This window comes from Stylophora pistillata, chromosome 3 (genome assembly GCF_964205215.1).
Source record: "Stylophora pistillata chromosome 3, jaStyPist1.2, whole genome shotgun sequence".
Lineage (NCBI taxonomy): Eukaryota > Metazoa > Cnidaria > Anthozoa > Scleractinia > Pocilloporidae > Stylophora > Stylophora pistillata.
The window spans coordinates 46,563,805-46,578,417 of NC_142521.1; the positions used below are offsets into that span (position 1 = coordinate 46,563,805).

General features: G+C 38.2%; 1 protein-coding gene and 1 long non-coding RNA gene across 4 annotated transcripts; both read left to right on the forward strand.

Annotated features, from left to right (window-relative positions):
• Positions 1-884: 884 nt before the first annotated feature.
• On the forward strand, positions 885-3,176 carry LOC148736450 (uncharacterized). The gene is made up of 2 exons (XR_015999241.1): positions 885-1,281; positions 2,823-3,176. It is a non-coding gene; the product is annotated as an uncharacterized LOC148736450 (long non-coding RNA).
• Positions 3,177-3,433: 257 nt separating this feature from the next.
• On the forward strand, positions 3,434-13,022 carry LOC148736451 (perforin-like protein 1). Of its 3 annotated transcripts, XM_088754951.1 has the most exons (5): positions 3,434-3,519; positions 8,341-8,447; positions 8,747-9,064; positions 10,292-11,029; positions 11,503-13,022. In XM_088754951.1, the coding sequence occupies exons 2-5, from the start codon at positions 8,402-8,404 to the stop codon at positions 11,976-11,978; spliced, it is 1,578 nt and encodes a 525-aa protein (XP_088611077.1). In that variant the 5' UTR covers positions 3,434-3,519; positions 8,341-8,401; the 3' UTR covers positions 11,979-13,022. The 3 variants fall into 3 exon arrangements, with proteins under 3 accessions (XP_088611077.1, XP_088611076.1, XP_088611078.1); XM_088754950.1 differs by lacking the exon at positions 3,434-3,519 and having other exon boundaries at positions 7,621-8,447; XM_088754952.1 differs by lacking the exon at positions 3,434-3,519 and having other exon boundaries at positions 7,621-8,447; positions 10,292-10,823; positions 11,503-11,638.
• Positions 13,023-14,613: the final 1,591 nt, after the last annotated feature.

The window sequence follows — 14,613 nt, forward strand, 5'->3', positions numbered from 1 at the left end:
ACAGCAGGCAGAATTCGAACGCTAGTCGCCATTGATTTATAGTTAGCATTGCGTGACAGAATAACAGAGAAGGCGTTCTGTACAGGAAAAATTACTCTTGGGTTCTGTCAATAAATAATCAATTTCTACTGTATTTCGTGGCTAAAATAGATTCTTACGGTCGTTCAGCTTTCTCTGCTGGAAAATTCTCGTTAAAAAGTAAACAATTATTTTGGCTAATGTAGGGTCTTCGTTTTTGTAGTGCGAAAAAGAAGATTCCCGGTCTTCGTTTTCGTACTACGAAAACAAATATCCCCGGTCTTCGTTTTCGTACAACGAAAACGAAGACCCTACATTAGCCAAAAGAATTGCTTATTTTTTAACGAGAATTTTCCAGCAGAGAAAGCTTAACGACCGTCATAATCTATTTTAGCTGCGAAATACAGTAGAAATCGATTATTTATTCACATAACCCAAGAGTCATTTTTCCTGTACAGAAAGCTTTCTCTGTTCTTCTGTCACGCAATGCTAACTATAAATCAAAGGCGGCTGACGTTCGAATTCTGCCTGCTGTTCCAGAATTATAGTACGTGTGGTAAGTTTACCCGAGGAAACCCTCGAGAATATCAACACCAAATTGGCTCTTATAGCGAAAAAGAACAAACAAGACGGGCCGTATAATAATACGGGCAGTATAATAATACGGGCAGCACAATAATGGGAAGAAACGCGTGAAGTGTAATGTATTATATTACTAAGCGTTGTTACTGTTTAATGTGCGTTTAACTTGTAATTTTTACGGTTTTCTGTTTATAAAGTCTTCGTTTTCGTACCACGAAAACGAAGACCGGGGGTTTTCGTTTTCGTAGTACGAAAACGAAGACCGGGGGTCTTAGGTCTTAGGTCTTCGTTTTCGAGGGTCTTCGTTTTCGTAACACCCCATTGACCAAATGCATCGGGGAAAACACATTGATGGCTTAGAAATGGCTTTCACAAACTCCCAATATCCGCCTTCGATATCCGCCTCTCTACAATTAGATCTCTTGTTTTTCCACGTCCTGGTTGCCGTCGCCGTCGTGGTTTCTTAAGGTCCCTAAAATTAGTAACAGGGAAAGTCCCTTTGTATTTGGATAAGCTGGAACAACTTCCCGGAATTCCAGGAAACTCCACCTATGACCATATCCGCTCTCCGTCATTCCGGTTAAATTTCGTTTAGCCTACTGATTCCTGTTTGTACAACAGCTACAACTTGAAGACTAAAATCATAGAAGAGTTTTGAAAGCGGCCCGAATCATGAGCAAGGTACGTAAAGCAACTAAAAGGAAGCGTACTTGATACACAACACATTTTTTTTATTTAGGGATGAGCAAGCAATATTGATTTACTAGCAAATAGACTGTTAATATCATGGTATAACACGCTGAAGGGCCACCAACACCCATTTCAGAGACTTCAGAAACGAAACAGTTGCTGTTAATCTCAACCGTTACGACGCTGTACAACAGGAAACAAATCGCATCGACTGACAAGCATCTAATGTAGAATGTTTGACATATCCTAGCGAAAGGTTTGTTTATTTGTAGGTAGACTTTCATTATCGATGAAATCTTGTCGCTGATCTTTCCAAAGTTACGCCAAGGCAAGATCGTAACGAAATCCAATCGCAATACAACGAAGTTCCTATACGTGGAACTCCTTCCGCGTAGAGTTTTTCTTTTTTAACTTCACTTGTGGAAGGATAACGCGAACTTACGTCAACAACTTCGCTATGCAAATCAACAACACGTCGTCTCGAGTGATTGTTATGGAAGTTGAACTTAACGAGCTTCTAAAGCTGATCGAACGTGATATGGCCGATTAAGAATTCTCTGTTCGACTGATATGTAGAAAATCGTGGGAAAATTTTACCTTTGGTATTTTGGTATGTTTTCTATTCTCTTTAAAAGCCGGGGACTGCTTCAAAGTTTAATTGTATCAGAAATCCAACAAGTTATTTATATTACACACCACCTGATAGGTTGATTGAATTTACAAGCCTCCACAAAAGATTATCGAGACTTCAGTGGAGATTACAGGAACGAGCATGTAATATGCGCGATGTAATGTGATACGTAATGGTGTGAAGTAATACCCTCGAGACCGGACGTATCATGGACCGGGGTCCATGGACCCTCCCTATGGACCCGGTCCATGGACCACCCCTAATTTTTGAAAAGGAGATCGCCCCTGTTAATACGCAAATTTACCGGAGGTCAGGGTATGAAAAACACGGACTCGTATTTATCGCGCCCCCATAAATGGGAAGACCATAAACTCGTTTTGAGATACAGAAGATCGAGTGTAAGACAGCGTGTGTTTAATTATTTAGTTAGTTCTCTTCGGTACGTGAATAAAACCGATTTCATTTTAACCGCTACACAGCTGTTGAACTTGTATATAAGAACTGAGTTGATGATGCGAATCGGCTTCCGTAATATAAAGGGAAATGTTATTTTTTTACGCGACAATTTACATCGTCACCCGCTGAAACTAACGTTAGTGTCCGTCTAAAATTAAAACCACAAATTACGTAATCGTCGTATCGATTTGACCCTTTACACTCTAACATCAGTTTGAATATTCTCCAAACTGTTCTCTACCCATTTTCTAAGGTACTGACCAGGAGAAATTGTTTGAAAATCGAGATGTTCCTTAGCTGGAATCATTTCCTATATTTTGCGTGAATTTTTGATAAAAGAGTGATGTTTGAAGGAGCAATTGGGTGCCATAGTCAGTTTTAGGGAGTCGGAGAGATAGATTTCTTTTGCTGAAAATAAATACATTTATTTCATGCATTCCTACAGGGTCCTGCTGCGCGATACATGAAAAACATTGAATTGAAAGACGAGGTGGATAGAACCTCTCGTATTATGGAATCACAAGAAAGACAGATAGAAGCCTTACAGAGTCAGATTGAGGAGACCGATAATCCACCTCTATTAAGGAAATCTAAGGTTGGTGCAAGTTGACTTGCACGGAAATATGCACGATCAAAAGCCTTCTTACACTTGCATAATTTGAATTCATGGATGGAATTGCATGCTGCAGAACTCTTAAATGTTCTATGCATTTTAAAATTTAGCCCTTTGCACGGAACAACAAAAGCCGGCACAACCTGCTCCAATCGTCATTGTCACCTACAGGAACACATTTTCCTCATTAAAATAATGTTGGCCAGAATGATGAAATGATTCAAGGGCAATTTGAGTGAGTTCTCTGAAACATAGAAAAATCACGGTTTTGTTGCTTTTCGGTACTTTCCATGAGGAAAGGTGATGAGACCATAACAAAGCAACAAATTACAGTTTAAGAAGCGTATTTCCTTCCTCCTCGTATTTTCGAGCGTGGGAACACAGGGATACATAGTAAATAAAATCTCCTCCCACCTTCGGGTGCTTTTTCAGAGTCTTTTGAGGAGGAATGGCAATCAGCGTTGATTATTGTGCTCTTGTTAGCCTTGACTGTGGTAATAACACTACTGCATGTCTCCAAATCTAAAAGGTAAGATGCCTGCACAACATACAGAACATTTTATTCAAATGGTTGGGATTGGCAAAAGTGGCCACAAGGCAAAAAAGTTTATTTAAGTTCAGTTTAAACGTGGATTAATCCCGTCTTAAATTTAAGTTTACTAAGTTTAATTTGGGGTTTAAGCAACTTATACACTGGTTTAAGTCTGCCTTAAACCGAGCTTATACTATCTTAAGGCTAAACTTTAATGTAGGTTTAAGCTGAAATTAAATGCCTGTAAACAAAAGTATTCGTTTACGTTACATTTAATGGAACTTAAACTCGTCTGAAACACGCTTTTAAGTACTGTTTAGCTGTATTAAACCGAGAAAGCTTATTTAAGTTGTCTTAAACGTGGATTAATCCCGTTTTAAATTCAAGTTTACTAAGTTTAAGTTGAGGTTTAAGCAACTTATACACCGGTTTAAGTCTGCCTTAAGCCGAGGTTATACTATCTTAAGGCTACACTATAATATAGGTTAAGGCTCGAAAGGGTTTTCCGCAATTAACAGCAAGTGCCAATCAGTAAAAGATATCAAGACTGTCAAACTTATCGTCGGGATAATTACTTGACATATGCTTAACACTATGTTAGGGCAATCTTTTAAGGGGGCTCGTCAAGCATCATATGTTGCCATGGCAACAGTACAGTAGTGCTAAAAGACCTTCTAAAACTCAGTTTTTGAAAGATATCTTAAAAACCAAGTCGGTGACCTAGTTTTCTTTTTTAAATTTATTTTACATCATCACATTCTCTATCTGCATACGTGATATAAAAATAACTAACTAGTAGAACTTGAATTATATAGGAAAATGCTGTTTTAAAAGGTAAAAAAAATTCCACTGAATAAATTTTTTTTAAATTTTTCTTCAGGAATGCGTAATGATGAAAATAATTTGTACACAAAAAATTAGGGTAGGTCACCGAACTAATTTTCGAGATATTAGTTCATCAACTTAGCAAGCTTTATTTCCGGTTTTTACAATTTTAGCTCACACTTTTATATCCGGTCACGCGCTTTAAACGATACCGCTGACTCCAGGGCTCATTTTCGCGAGTATGAGTCCGTTAATCGACGGATGCCGTCAGCGCGCAAAAAATCGTACATCCTGGAAATGGATTCACACTGTTTCGTGATTTTACACATTCCTGAAAAATAAGTCCTCATTTGAGACTCAGACTGCTTACCGTTACGACAGTTGGAAATGTCAGAACATTCTGGAGAGAATTCTCTTGCGGAATTCGATATATGATGACAAGTTGATTTTACAGATGGCGCTAATGCCAGTACAACATTGAGGCCGTTAATGTTGAGTTTCTCGTACAGAGATTGTAATGTAACATGACACAAACCTGCCTCTGCCAGCTTCTGGACCGGACCATGTTTGTCGAAAGATGAAGCTTTCCATCGAAAGTCTGGATGGTATCTTGTCGTTGTTCCGAGAAGATGGCTTGATCGAAGGCCTCATTCGGCGATGCACATTTACCATTGACTGTATAATTGTTTGTGTGCAATTTGAAGTGGAGGAGTGAAAACAATTTGGAGTGAAAACAATTTGCTTTGACGTCTTCCAGATTGTCATGAGCGTCAAACTAAGCGGAAATCAGGGTTTCATAGACAACAGTAATTTGTTGGTCGTCATAGATTTCGCGAATTTCCATATTTTTCAAGGTATTAGAGGTATGAACAAGCCTTGGCTTCATTTTCCTTTTTTTCTCTTTGCCACTGTCATGACCGTGAACTTTCATTATTCCGTTTTAAATGGAAAGCAAAACAAATTTTGCAATGCTTTCTTAACAAACGCGAGTTTGCATTTTTGTAGTTGTAATTTACAGTTTATTGACTGAAGTATCAACAATCTTTCTCACAAGTTTAAGATGAATATTTTATTTTAATTTTATCGTTTGTGGTTGAATTAGAATTAAAGTCTCATCTACATTTTTACGATCTCTTGTTTACTGAAAATTATGTTTTTTTTTTTTAAAGCAACATTTACACTTCTCCATTTCCGTTCATAAAACATACTGTCAATGTTTACCATCCTAGATCCAACAATGATTTCATTTTCCTTTTCATCTTCCGGTGAGTTGTTTAGGAAAGTTCTAGGTCATTTCTTTTTATTAGGAATCAAATTGAATGCGAAACAAATCGTAGCACTCAGAGGTATCCTCTTAAATTTTTCGCGGAACAAAGTAAGACGTACCGAACACACTCGTCGCGACTTTATTGATGGGGTGTTGACTTCACCATCCTCTTTTAGCTCGTTAAATAAACTGTTTTTGACCACTTTCGGCAAAAGTCCTGCCATCCAAACATTTTCCTACCTACTTTCAAGAAGCAAACTTTCCAGTTTTGTTTCTCAAACAACCACTTCCGCTGGAAACAATAGAGGTACCCGGCAATTTTGAAACGCTCAAAGTGGCCATGTTTGTTTATAACTCGACCGCGGATCTGATCGCGTGCGCCATCTCTTATTTCTCTCGCGAGTAATTTGCTTACGTGTATTTTGGAATTCATTCTCCGCTCGGTCAAAACAACCCTTTCGAGCCTCCTTAAATGCCTGTAAACAAAAATATTTATTTACGTTACATTTAATGGAATCATAGTTAGTAGAGTTTAACTTTCCATCAGAGTTCCCTCTATTAACTCTGATGGAACGTAAACTCGACTGAAATACGCTTTTTAGGTAGAGTTAGGGTTTAAGGATAATTAATATATGCATACGGTGTAGGTGTTCTTGGTTTAATTTATATCTTTTAGGTTTACTTTATTTGTTGTAATAAGAGCAAAGAGTTGATCGCAATCATATATGAAACTGGTGTGTAGATGGCATCCATGTGGGAGACTTTGAGTCGTCACGTGAAGCATGCGCAGTGAGGGTCATAAAACTTAACGCATATGCATTGGTAGATGTAGGTAAAAATGTGATGTAATGGTCACGAAATGTACCCCAAATCCAAAAGGGACCTTTGGCACCATTAATATTCAAGATGGTGTAGATAAAATCACTATTCATATCGTGTAGGAAGACGAGATTTATAAGCTATCACATTTTTTTACAAACTGTCTGTCACTTATTTTTGTCGAGTCATCAAAAAAATAACGATATATCAGCCGTGTAAGCAGTTTAGTCTGCGTAGAGATGCCATACTTCAAGTAAAGCGATGATATGAAGAAAGTTCGATTTCATTCAATCAGACAAGTAGTGTATCTTACTGAAAACCATCCGTACATAGAAGTCAAAGAGAAGGTAAATACAATCATGATCAAGCCGTTCCTGGATACTCCGTTTAAACGCAAAACAAAAGAGTTAAAAGACAGACAGCATAGTAAGTATCTATATGCGAGTACATTTTACACAAAACCTCGACTCGCTTAAGGAATACCTTAAATCTTTCAGTAGGTTTAATGATGTATTTAAGGTTACTTAAAGTGGTCCTAATTCTTTTGGCGGCTTAAACTAGACCAAAATCTTTGAGCATATTTAATAATATATTTAAGGTCACATAAACTTGATCAACTGAAAATCTTTCATTGGCTTTAATGCACATTTAATTGAAACTTAAACCTGGTTAAATAAAGGTATCTTTTTAAGTCAAGTTTAAATTTTCATTTGGATTTTATGCCCGTTTACCATTGCTGAAATGTCGCTTAAATGTAGCATTTCACCCAGTGGGCGAGTTAGATATTGTAAAAGCCATACGAACTGAATAACGTAATAGATAGATAGGCATGCTTAATCAACACTTTTGAAGGCAAAACTGAATTACAGTGCGGGTTAGAAAATTACACGCACGATATAAATACAATGACAAATAACACTGATAACATTTCAGCAACTTCTCATGTATGAATGATATGAATAACCCTTAATAAATAACATTTCAACAACACGCACAACAATTTCATTACATTATAAAAATTCCTGTGAAAACTCACTAACAGCATCACGCTGTCACATTAAGGCGTATCAAGATGCGGCCAACCAACCTCCAAAGTGAGCATGTAAAGATGAAGCAATTTTTAGTGTAATAGAAAAAATCCGAGCCCCAGATGGGATTTTTTCTATTACACTAAAAATTGCTTCATCTTTACATGCTCACTTTGGAGGTTGGTTGGCCGCATCTTGATATGCCTTAATGTGACAGCGTGATGCTGTTAGTGAGTTTTCACAGGTGCTTACCAATACTTGGCTGTGTAGCCGCGCGATGCGGTTCCAGTCGAGGCCCACAAATTGACCCTTGCTCACCATAGAGTCTCCAGTAGTTCAGTGGTTAGAGCATCCGACTAGATCACGGAGGGTCGTGGGTTCTAGTCCCATATGGGGCTCGGATTTTTTCTATTACACTAAAAATTATAAAAGTTATCATAAATATGCCCTTAAGGGTTACCCCTTATGGGGAAAAATGTAATTGTAATAAATTTAGCACATTTTTCGGCAGATTACAAAAAAGGAACCGTAAACCGTCGATTTCGGTTCGCTGCTTCATTCATCGCAAGTGGAATATTGTAAACGAAGGTCCCCTGAAGTGTCAATAAACTCCTCTTCCGTAATTAGATCTGCAAGTTATCCTTGTTGTAACGCGACTGTAGCTTTTGAGAAATAGGAGGCGAAAGCCCGTTTAATCACATCAAAGCTCTCGGAATAGAAAAGAGAGTGAAAATAGGAAAAAGGATTGAATTTAAGTCTGGGTGGGTAGGATGGAGATGCCATATTACTGTATGTCCTTGCAAGTACTAAGAGTATCGTTCGTACGCGCAATGTACTGCATTTGTTGTTTCGTTGTTGTTGTTGTTGTTTTCACTGTAGTTCCTCGTTTGTTCCGAGTGAATCATCTCAATAGTCTCAGAACAAGGCACTCAATTTACAGATGCCGTTGGGACAAGGAAAAGACGGGAAAGCTTCTTTCAATTTCGGTAAGAACGTGACTTGAATAAAAGTAAGCTTCGCACAAACGTATCTTCAACAATCACTCGGCAAAGATTTAGTCAATATTGTTGAATAATTCCTAAGACCAAATGGGCCGAAAAGTTTATTTAGCCTATTTATAAGAGAAAAAAAAACATTTGCGCTTGTTTTTCTTGCTCATAACAATTGTTTATTGACTCTTCGAAAGTCGAAATCTAATCGTGGACAACAAAAAGAAATCCTACGAAATGCTTTCCACGTAACTACACTATCATTGCACTTACCATAATTCTTATACCCGTCTCAGGAGTGCGGCTAGACAATCTGCTTCAAGAATGCCAAAATCCTCACTGGAAGCGATCCTTTCCGGATCTTGATTACGCCGTCTTCGGCTACGACATTTTAAAGGGCTATCCACTGGCTACAGGCCACGATCCTGGCTTTACTCACCCAATATTCGTGACAGACTACACTTCTGAAAAGCAGACTTCTGACTGTCGCTACAGTGTCCCAGAAGGCTTGATTGTTGTACCTGACGTGTCCTGTGAAACATCATTTTCTTCCAAAGTTGTGCGAAACAGATTGGAGATGTCTAAGTCTCTTGAAGCATCTGCTAACATCGAAGGTGGGTTAAAAATAACCTTTCGTCGTAAATTCCGAACTTTGGGGATTCTTTGACAACATATGCCCGATGTGGTCGCTCAGGTGACTTCTTACTTTCGCAACTTCTTATCGGCATATTAAGCGTTGGAAGAGCACCAAATCGTGGCTTTTTCTTTATCATTTTCTCAGTTGTAACTGCGAAAAGTATGAACAGACACATATCAGATACGATTTCATGAAAATTGAGCAAAGCTATAAGCAAACCTTTCACGACAATATTATAGAGATCAAACGAAGTATCGAGTGAGAAACTAAAAATAAACACCAATTACTTACATATTTCAATATTATCAGAAGCAAAATGTCTTTCACATGTGTAAATCCTATCCTTAGCAATTAGTTCTTTGAAGGATTTGTCCAAGACTCTTGTCTTTGTGATCGCACTTAGCCAGTCAGACCTCCATTTCTTTTGCTATCATACGTATTTAATACCGCAGTTCAATATATATGAACTTCATATATTCATTGTATCTGATTTCTCATCACGGGTTTATTACGGATCAACTTAACGGCCTGCTCCCAGTTGGCCTGTTAGCTCAATTGGTAGAGCGCTGCGCTAGTATCGCAGAGGTCAGTGGTTCGAATCCCGTACAGGCCTGATTTTTTTCAAGTCTGATTTTCGCTATTGCATAAATAGCGCTATCTACTGCGAAGGATCGTGCATCATACGTATTTAATACCGCAGTTCAAAATATATGAACTTCATATATTTATTGTATCTATGCCACTGTTACTTCTAATTTCTTTGCGTTTCTGGCTCATGTGATTATGTGTGTAACTCATTTCAGAATCAGCAACAACAGGAACATTGAACAACTGTTGATTAAGTGACTCATTTATTCCTCTTGCTCCCAGAGCTCCACGCGTACGAGTGAGATCAAAATGATATTCAAACGTTTTCACTACACTTCAAATTTACCTCGAGACAAGAGAAGATCAATTTGCAGGCAGTCAAAATGTACCATTATATTGATCTCGTCAAAAATGTAGGTCAATGAGATAAAAGTAAATTCCTCCCCTCCTACAGGGTCATTACAATCATGCCAGGCAGGCGCTCACTTATTTGACCTGTAAATAATCTGTTAGGGCTGACCATTAAAAAATACAAAAAACAGCCCATTTGACTCACCCTAGCCTTCCGATGCCAATGGGTGGCTTCAAACTAAAATAATATTCTTAATTACCGTAGGAGGTGGATGGGGCTTTAAATTTAGCGCAAGCGCAAGCTACAAAGAATCTGTGGCACAAATGTCGTCGGGAGAATACCTGTACGTCATATCCCAGGCTCAATGCCGTTATTATTTCAGCAAAATGGACTACACGGACCCTCCACCCTTTGACCCAGGCTTTGTAAGCTGGGCAAAGAGACTTTCCAACTCAAATGGCAACGGTGATGCAGTCTTGGAGTTCATCCAATATTATGGAACTCATTACCTAACAGAGGTTACGTTTGGAGCACGATTCATGAAGAACCACAAAATGAGTCAAACCAAGTACACAGAGCTTAGGAGCCAGAAAATTAGTGTAGAAGCACAAGCCAGCTATTCAGGAGTCGCCAGTATCGGAGGGGGGTTTTCAATGGACTCAGAGCAAAGATCTGCCGTTTCCAACTTTCAGAAGTCTGTGGAGACAAGCACAATCACTGTAGGAGCAGCTCCCCCAAGCAACGGAGATGCTATGACGTGGGCTTCCTCTGTCCAAGAGGATCCAGTTCCTATCAGGTACACTCTGAGAGCCATTCATAACCTGTTTACTGAGAGGTATTCAAAGCATCTTCCCGACGTAAACTTGGATGTTATGCGTGAGATGATCATCAATGCCTCAAAAAATTATTGCCAGGCTCTGAAACTCGCAGGACGGGTAGATTCGTGTGACGATTACATTAATTTGGGCATTGAACTGCAAAACATTGGAGTAGCGACATATGGTAAAGTTGCCAAATTTATTTTGTTTTGTTTTGTTTTTTTTTTCTTGATGTGTCAAACTTTTACATCATTTAAAATATAGCAATCGTGATAAAGTTTGAAGCTGCAAGATAATTCTGAAATATTTAAACTCTTATAATCAGTGACTAAGACTCTGTTTGGAAAAGCTAACATATCTCTTTATGCATTTTGTGTAGTGCAACAGTTTTCTGGAATTTCATTTCAGTTTCAAGGTGCTCGCTCAAGAGCAACATGTTTAGTGTCCCGATAAGCTCAAATTTGATTTCTCCCATGCATGTAAATGGATGAATGGATAAAAAGAAAGCCAAAGAAACAACACACACAAGCAAACACAAAAATTGTCCAAGGATGTCCATTTTTTTGTTGTTTTTATATTGATCCTCAGTAGGACACGAAGCTTTTAGTGCTGTTTATACAACTTTGCGTGAATTTTTTCATTTCTGATTTCTTTCAGGCTATAGATATTTGGGAAAGGTGGATGAGACAGATTGTAGAGCCATTTGTCTATTGGACGAGAAGTGCGTGGCAGTTCAGTATTCTGCTCAGAAGGGGTTTAAACTCTTCGACACGAAAAAGGATCTCAAAGCGGGTGAAACGACGAATTCCAAACTGGTGGTGTTTCTCTCGAGACTGCAGCGATTAAAGGAAAGTTTTGTTTTGAAACATCTTAAAGTCAAAGAAATTGAGCAACGCCGTGGCGAAAAGCAGTCTGCCAATGTTTCTGAGTGTAGCTTATTTTGTGCTGAAGATGCATTTTGTCAGGCGTTTGTGATGTGTGACCCTAAGATATCCGGAAGTTGGTGTAAAAACGCCAAGGGTAACTGCCTGCTTTATTCAAAACAGAAAAGCACGGCTGTCGAAATAAATGAATATTCCGAGATTCATTATGTTTGGAAAAATTACACCCTGGCGAAAGAGCCAGTAAACTGAACATGATCCGCTTGGCCGAAGTGAGGCTGAATTTTTATTATTTGTCAGTTAGCTGTAAGTTAGTTTGAACATTTCTCTGTCAGACTCGCATTATGGACTGATTTCAGATCACATTGTTAATGTATGGGGTTATTTGGGCTGTTTAGCAACTGTAGATGGCTCAAAACGACGTTCATGTTTAGAGAAAGTAAGATAAAATCAAAATGCGAAGAAGTAGTTTTTTGGTTGAGGTTAAAACCCCTTTAGATTTTCCACTTGACCCATAAAACTGTGTTCCGCCCCTAAGGGTCTTGTCGCCGTCGCGGTTCTGAAATAAGTTTTGAATTTGAAGATCTAGGCAGTGCACCGCTGACAAGAATCAGAGGTTTACCTACTCTCCGCTATGAGGATGAATTAGTATAATGTTACAAGTATTTGCGGGGTACGGGTACCAATTTTTAAATCAGTTGATGGATTTCAATTTAATATCATTGTCTTTCTAAAGAAGTTTTTTTTATCTTTTTACTTTGGAAGTAGTAGGTTAAATAGTTTAATCAATCAGCATTGCTTGCAATGTTAAGTTTCGTTTTTGGTAAGAATTTCTTTGAAAATAAGGTTTTGTTTTTGGAAATTTAGATGGGTTTAAATTTTGTATGGACATGCGCAGTGGATGCTTTTAGAAGTACAAGTGTGAATGTAAGCCCTTTCTATAAGTAGAGGTAGATCTGTGTTGTATTCATAGATGGCTATTTCAGGTTTAATTGGTCTTTTATTTTGCAGAACGATTATGATGCTGGGTGAATGGGTAAAAATGGCTTTACCTTAATTAATTAAAAAGAATGATGTTTATGAATCAGCTTAAATTCGTAAAACTCTGTTCTCTCCGATTTTAGGATTTTTAATCCGAATTGGCATCTAAGATATATAGTTATCAAGTCTTCATTTGAAACCATAAAATTTGAATTTTCTGAGTCGTTTGAACTGGTTGAACTCAAAGATCACCTCCCAGTATAAACATTCTCGTAGAAAACGACAAGGATGTAATAAAGACGAATTCATACCACATGTGTGAATGCTGCTTTCTGCACGTTTTCATAGCTTTACTTGGAGGAGATTAAGAATGGCTGCCTGTTAGGATCGAGAATCGTCCGTCAGCGACCATTTTGGTGAATTGCTCATATTTTGCTCAACGATACCCTCTGGTAAACTGTTTTCAAAAATCAAGTTTAAACTTTCCTACGAGTGTTAATTTTTCAGAAATTTGCGAAAATTTGAAAACGCGGTTTTAGGGCGGTTTTCCGCCTGGCAAATTGTCCAAAATTCACTGCAAAACCCAAGCTCCGTTGAAGGCTTAAAATGAATTCAGTTAACACCAAACTTTACATGTGTTAAGAAAAAGTCTTCCCATTCATTCGTGTTATGTTAATTTTCCGTACACAGCTATGCTGTGATTTTTTTTTTTGTCCCTTAAGCAACACCCTCAAAAAGTGCTGTACATGGGGCGAAAAATAGGTAAAATTGAATGCGATAAAATTATACCTAGTACATAATGTTTTAACTTTTTAACAAGATATTCGTAATAAAATGTCCTTATTTAATACCTGAGTAAAATTTGGTGCTTTGAATCGGAACGCCTCCTTTTGGAAATACCTCGAATATTTGTGTCCTGAGCGAACACAAGATATGTGTTGTGTAGACAAACGCTAGTCTAATTATTCCCTACCAGGTAGAAAAAGGTTTTGAAATCAACATTAATTTTGGAAATTTTGGCTGGTATACCACAAGATATTAGGCAAAAGGAAAATCATACATTCAGAGTTGCGTGAGAGCAAAGAGAAAATAAAATCAGTGTCGAAAATCTACATATGGTTATTACATCGATCACTATTATGCAAATTACGACCTCAGCTGTAGGAAAACTATGATATCTCTTGCTGAGTTTGTTGAATGACTCTTAAACAATTCAATGGTTGTTTTTCATATATATAGAGATAATATGTATATATTGATCAATAATTCCTGAGAATGCAGGGGGAGAACAGCATTATGTACAAGCATTTCAGTGTACCACTGCGAATTATTTCTATTTATCATAACCGACGTTCGATCCCAGCAAACACGCACCACACGAGACCCTAAATGGGCTGTCATAAATATACCAAAGTCTGAAAAACACAAAAATTTCACTCAAGATCTGATAACCACACGATAACATTTTTACACTTCAATCTCAGATTTACTACAAAGGGCAAAGGATAGTGCGTCAGTATACCTAGTATACTGTGGGAAAGGAAGATTCTCGTGTTTCTCTGAAAAAAGGCTGAGCTCTCAGAGTAATAAAGAAGGCTTACAGATTCAACGAAAAACAAAAGTCGTACCTTCTGTCTAAATTTCGAATACGGCAGACGACAGGTCACAAGCTTGACGGTGAGGTAGTTGCTTGAGATATGCGGCGTGCCCGGGGCACCGATGGTGCACGACTTTCCAGTCATCGGAATTCCTCACAACTACCCAGATCACCTCTTCCTTGTCAAGACAGAGTGCGTTAGTACGCCAATGAGATACTGATGACGCTGAAATCCGAGCAGCTAAGGAGGAGAGTAATTTTAGCGAGGCAAAGGAGACTGTCACGTCAATACAGCTTGACCATCCCCTG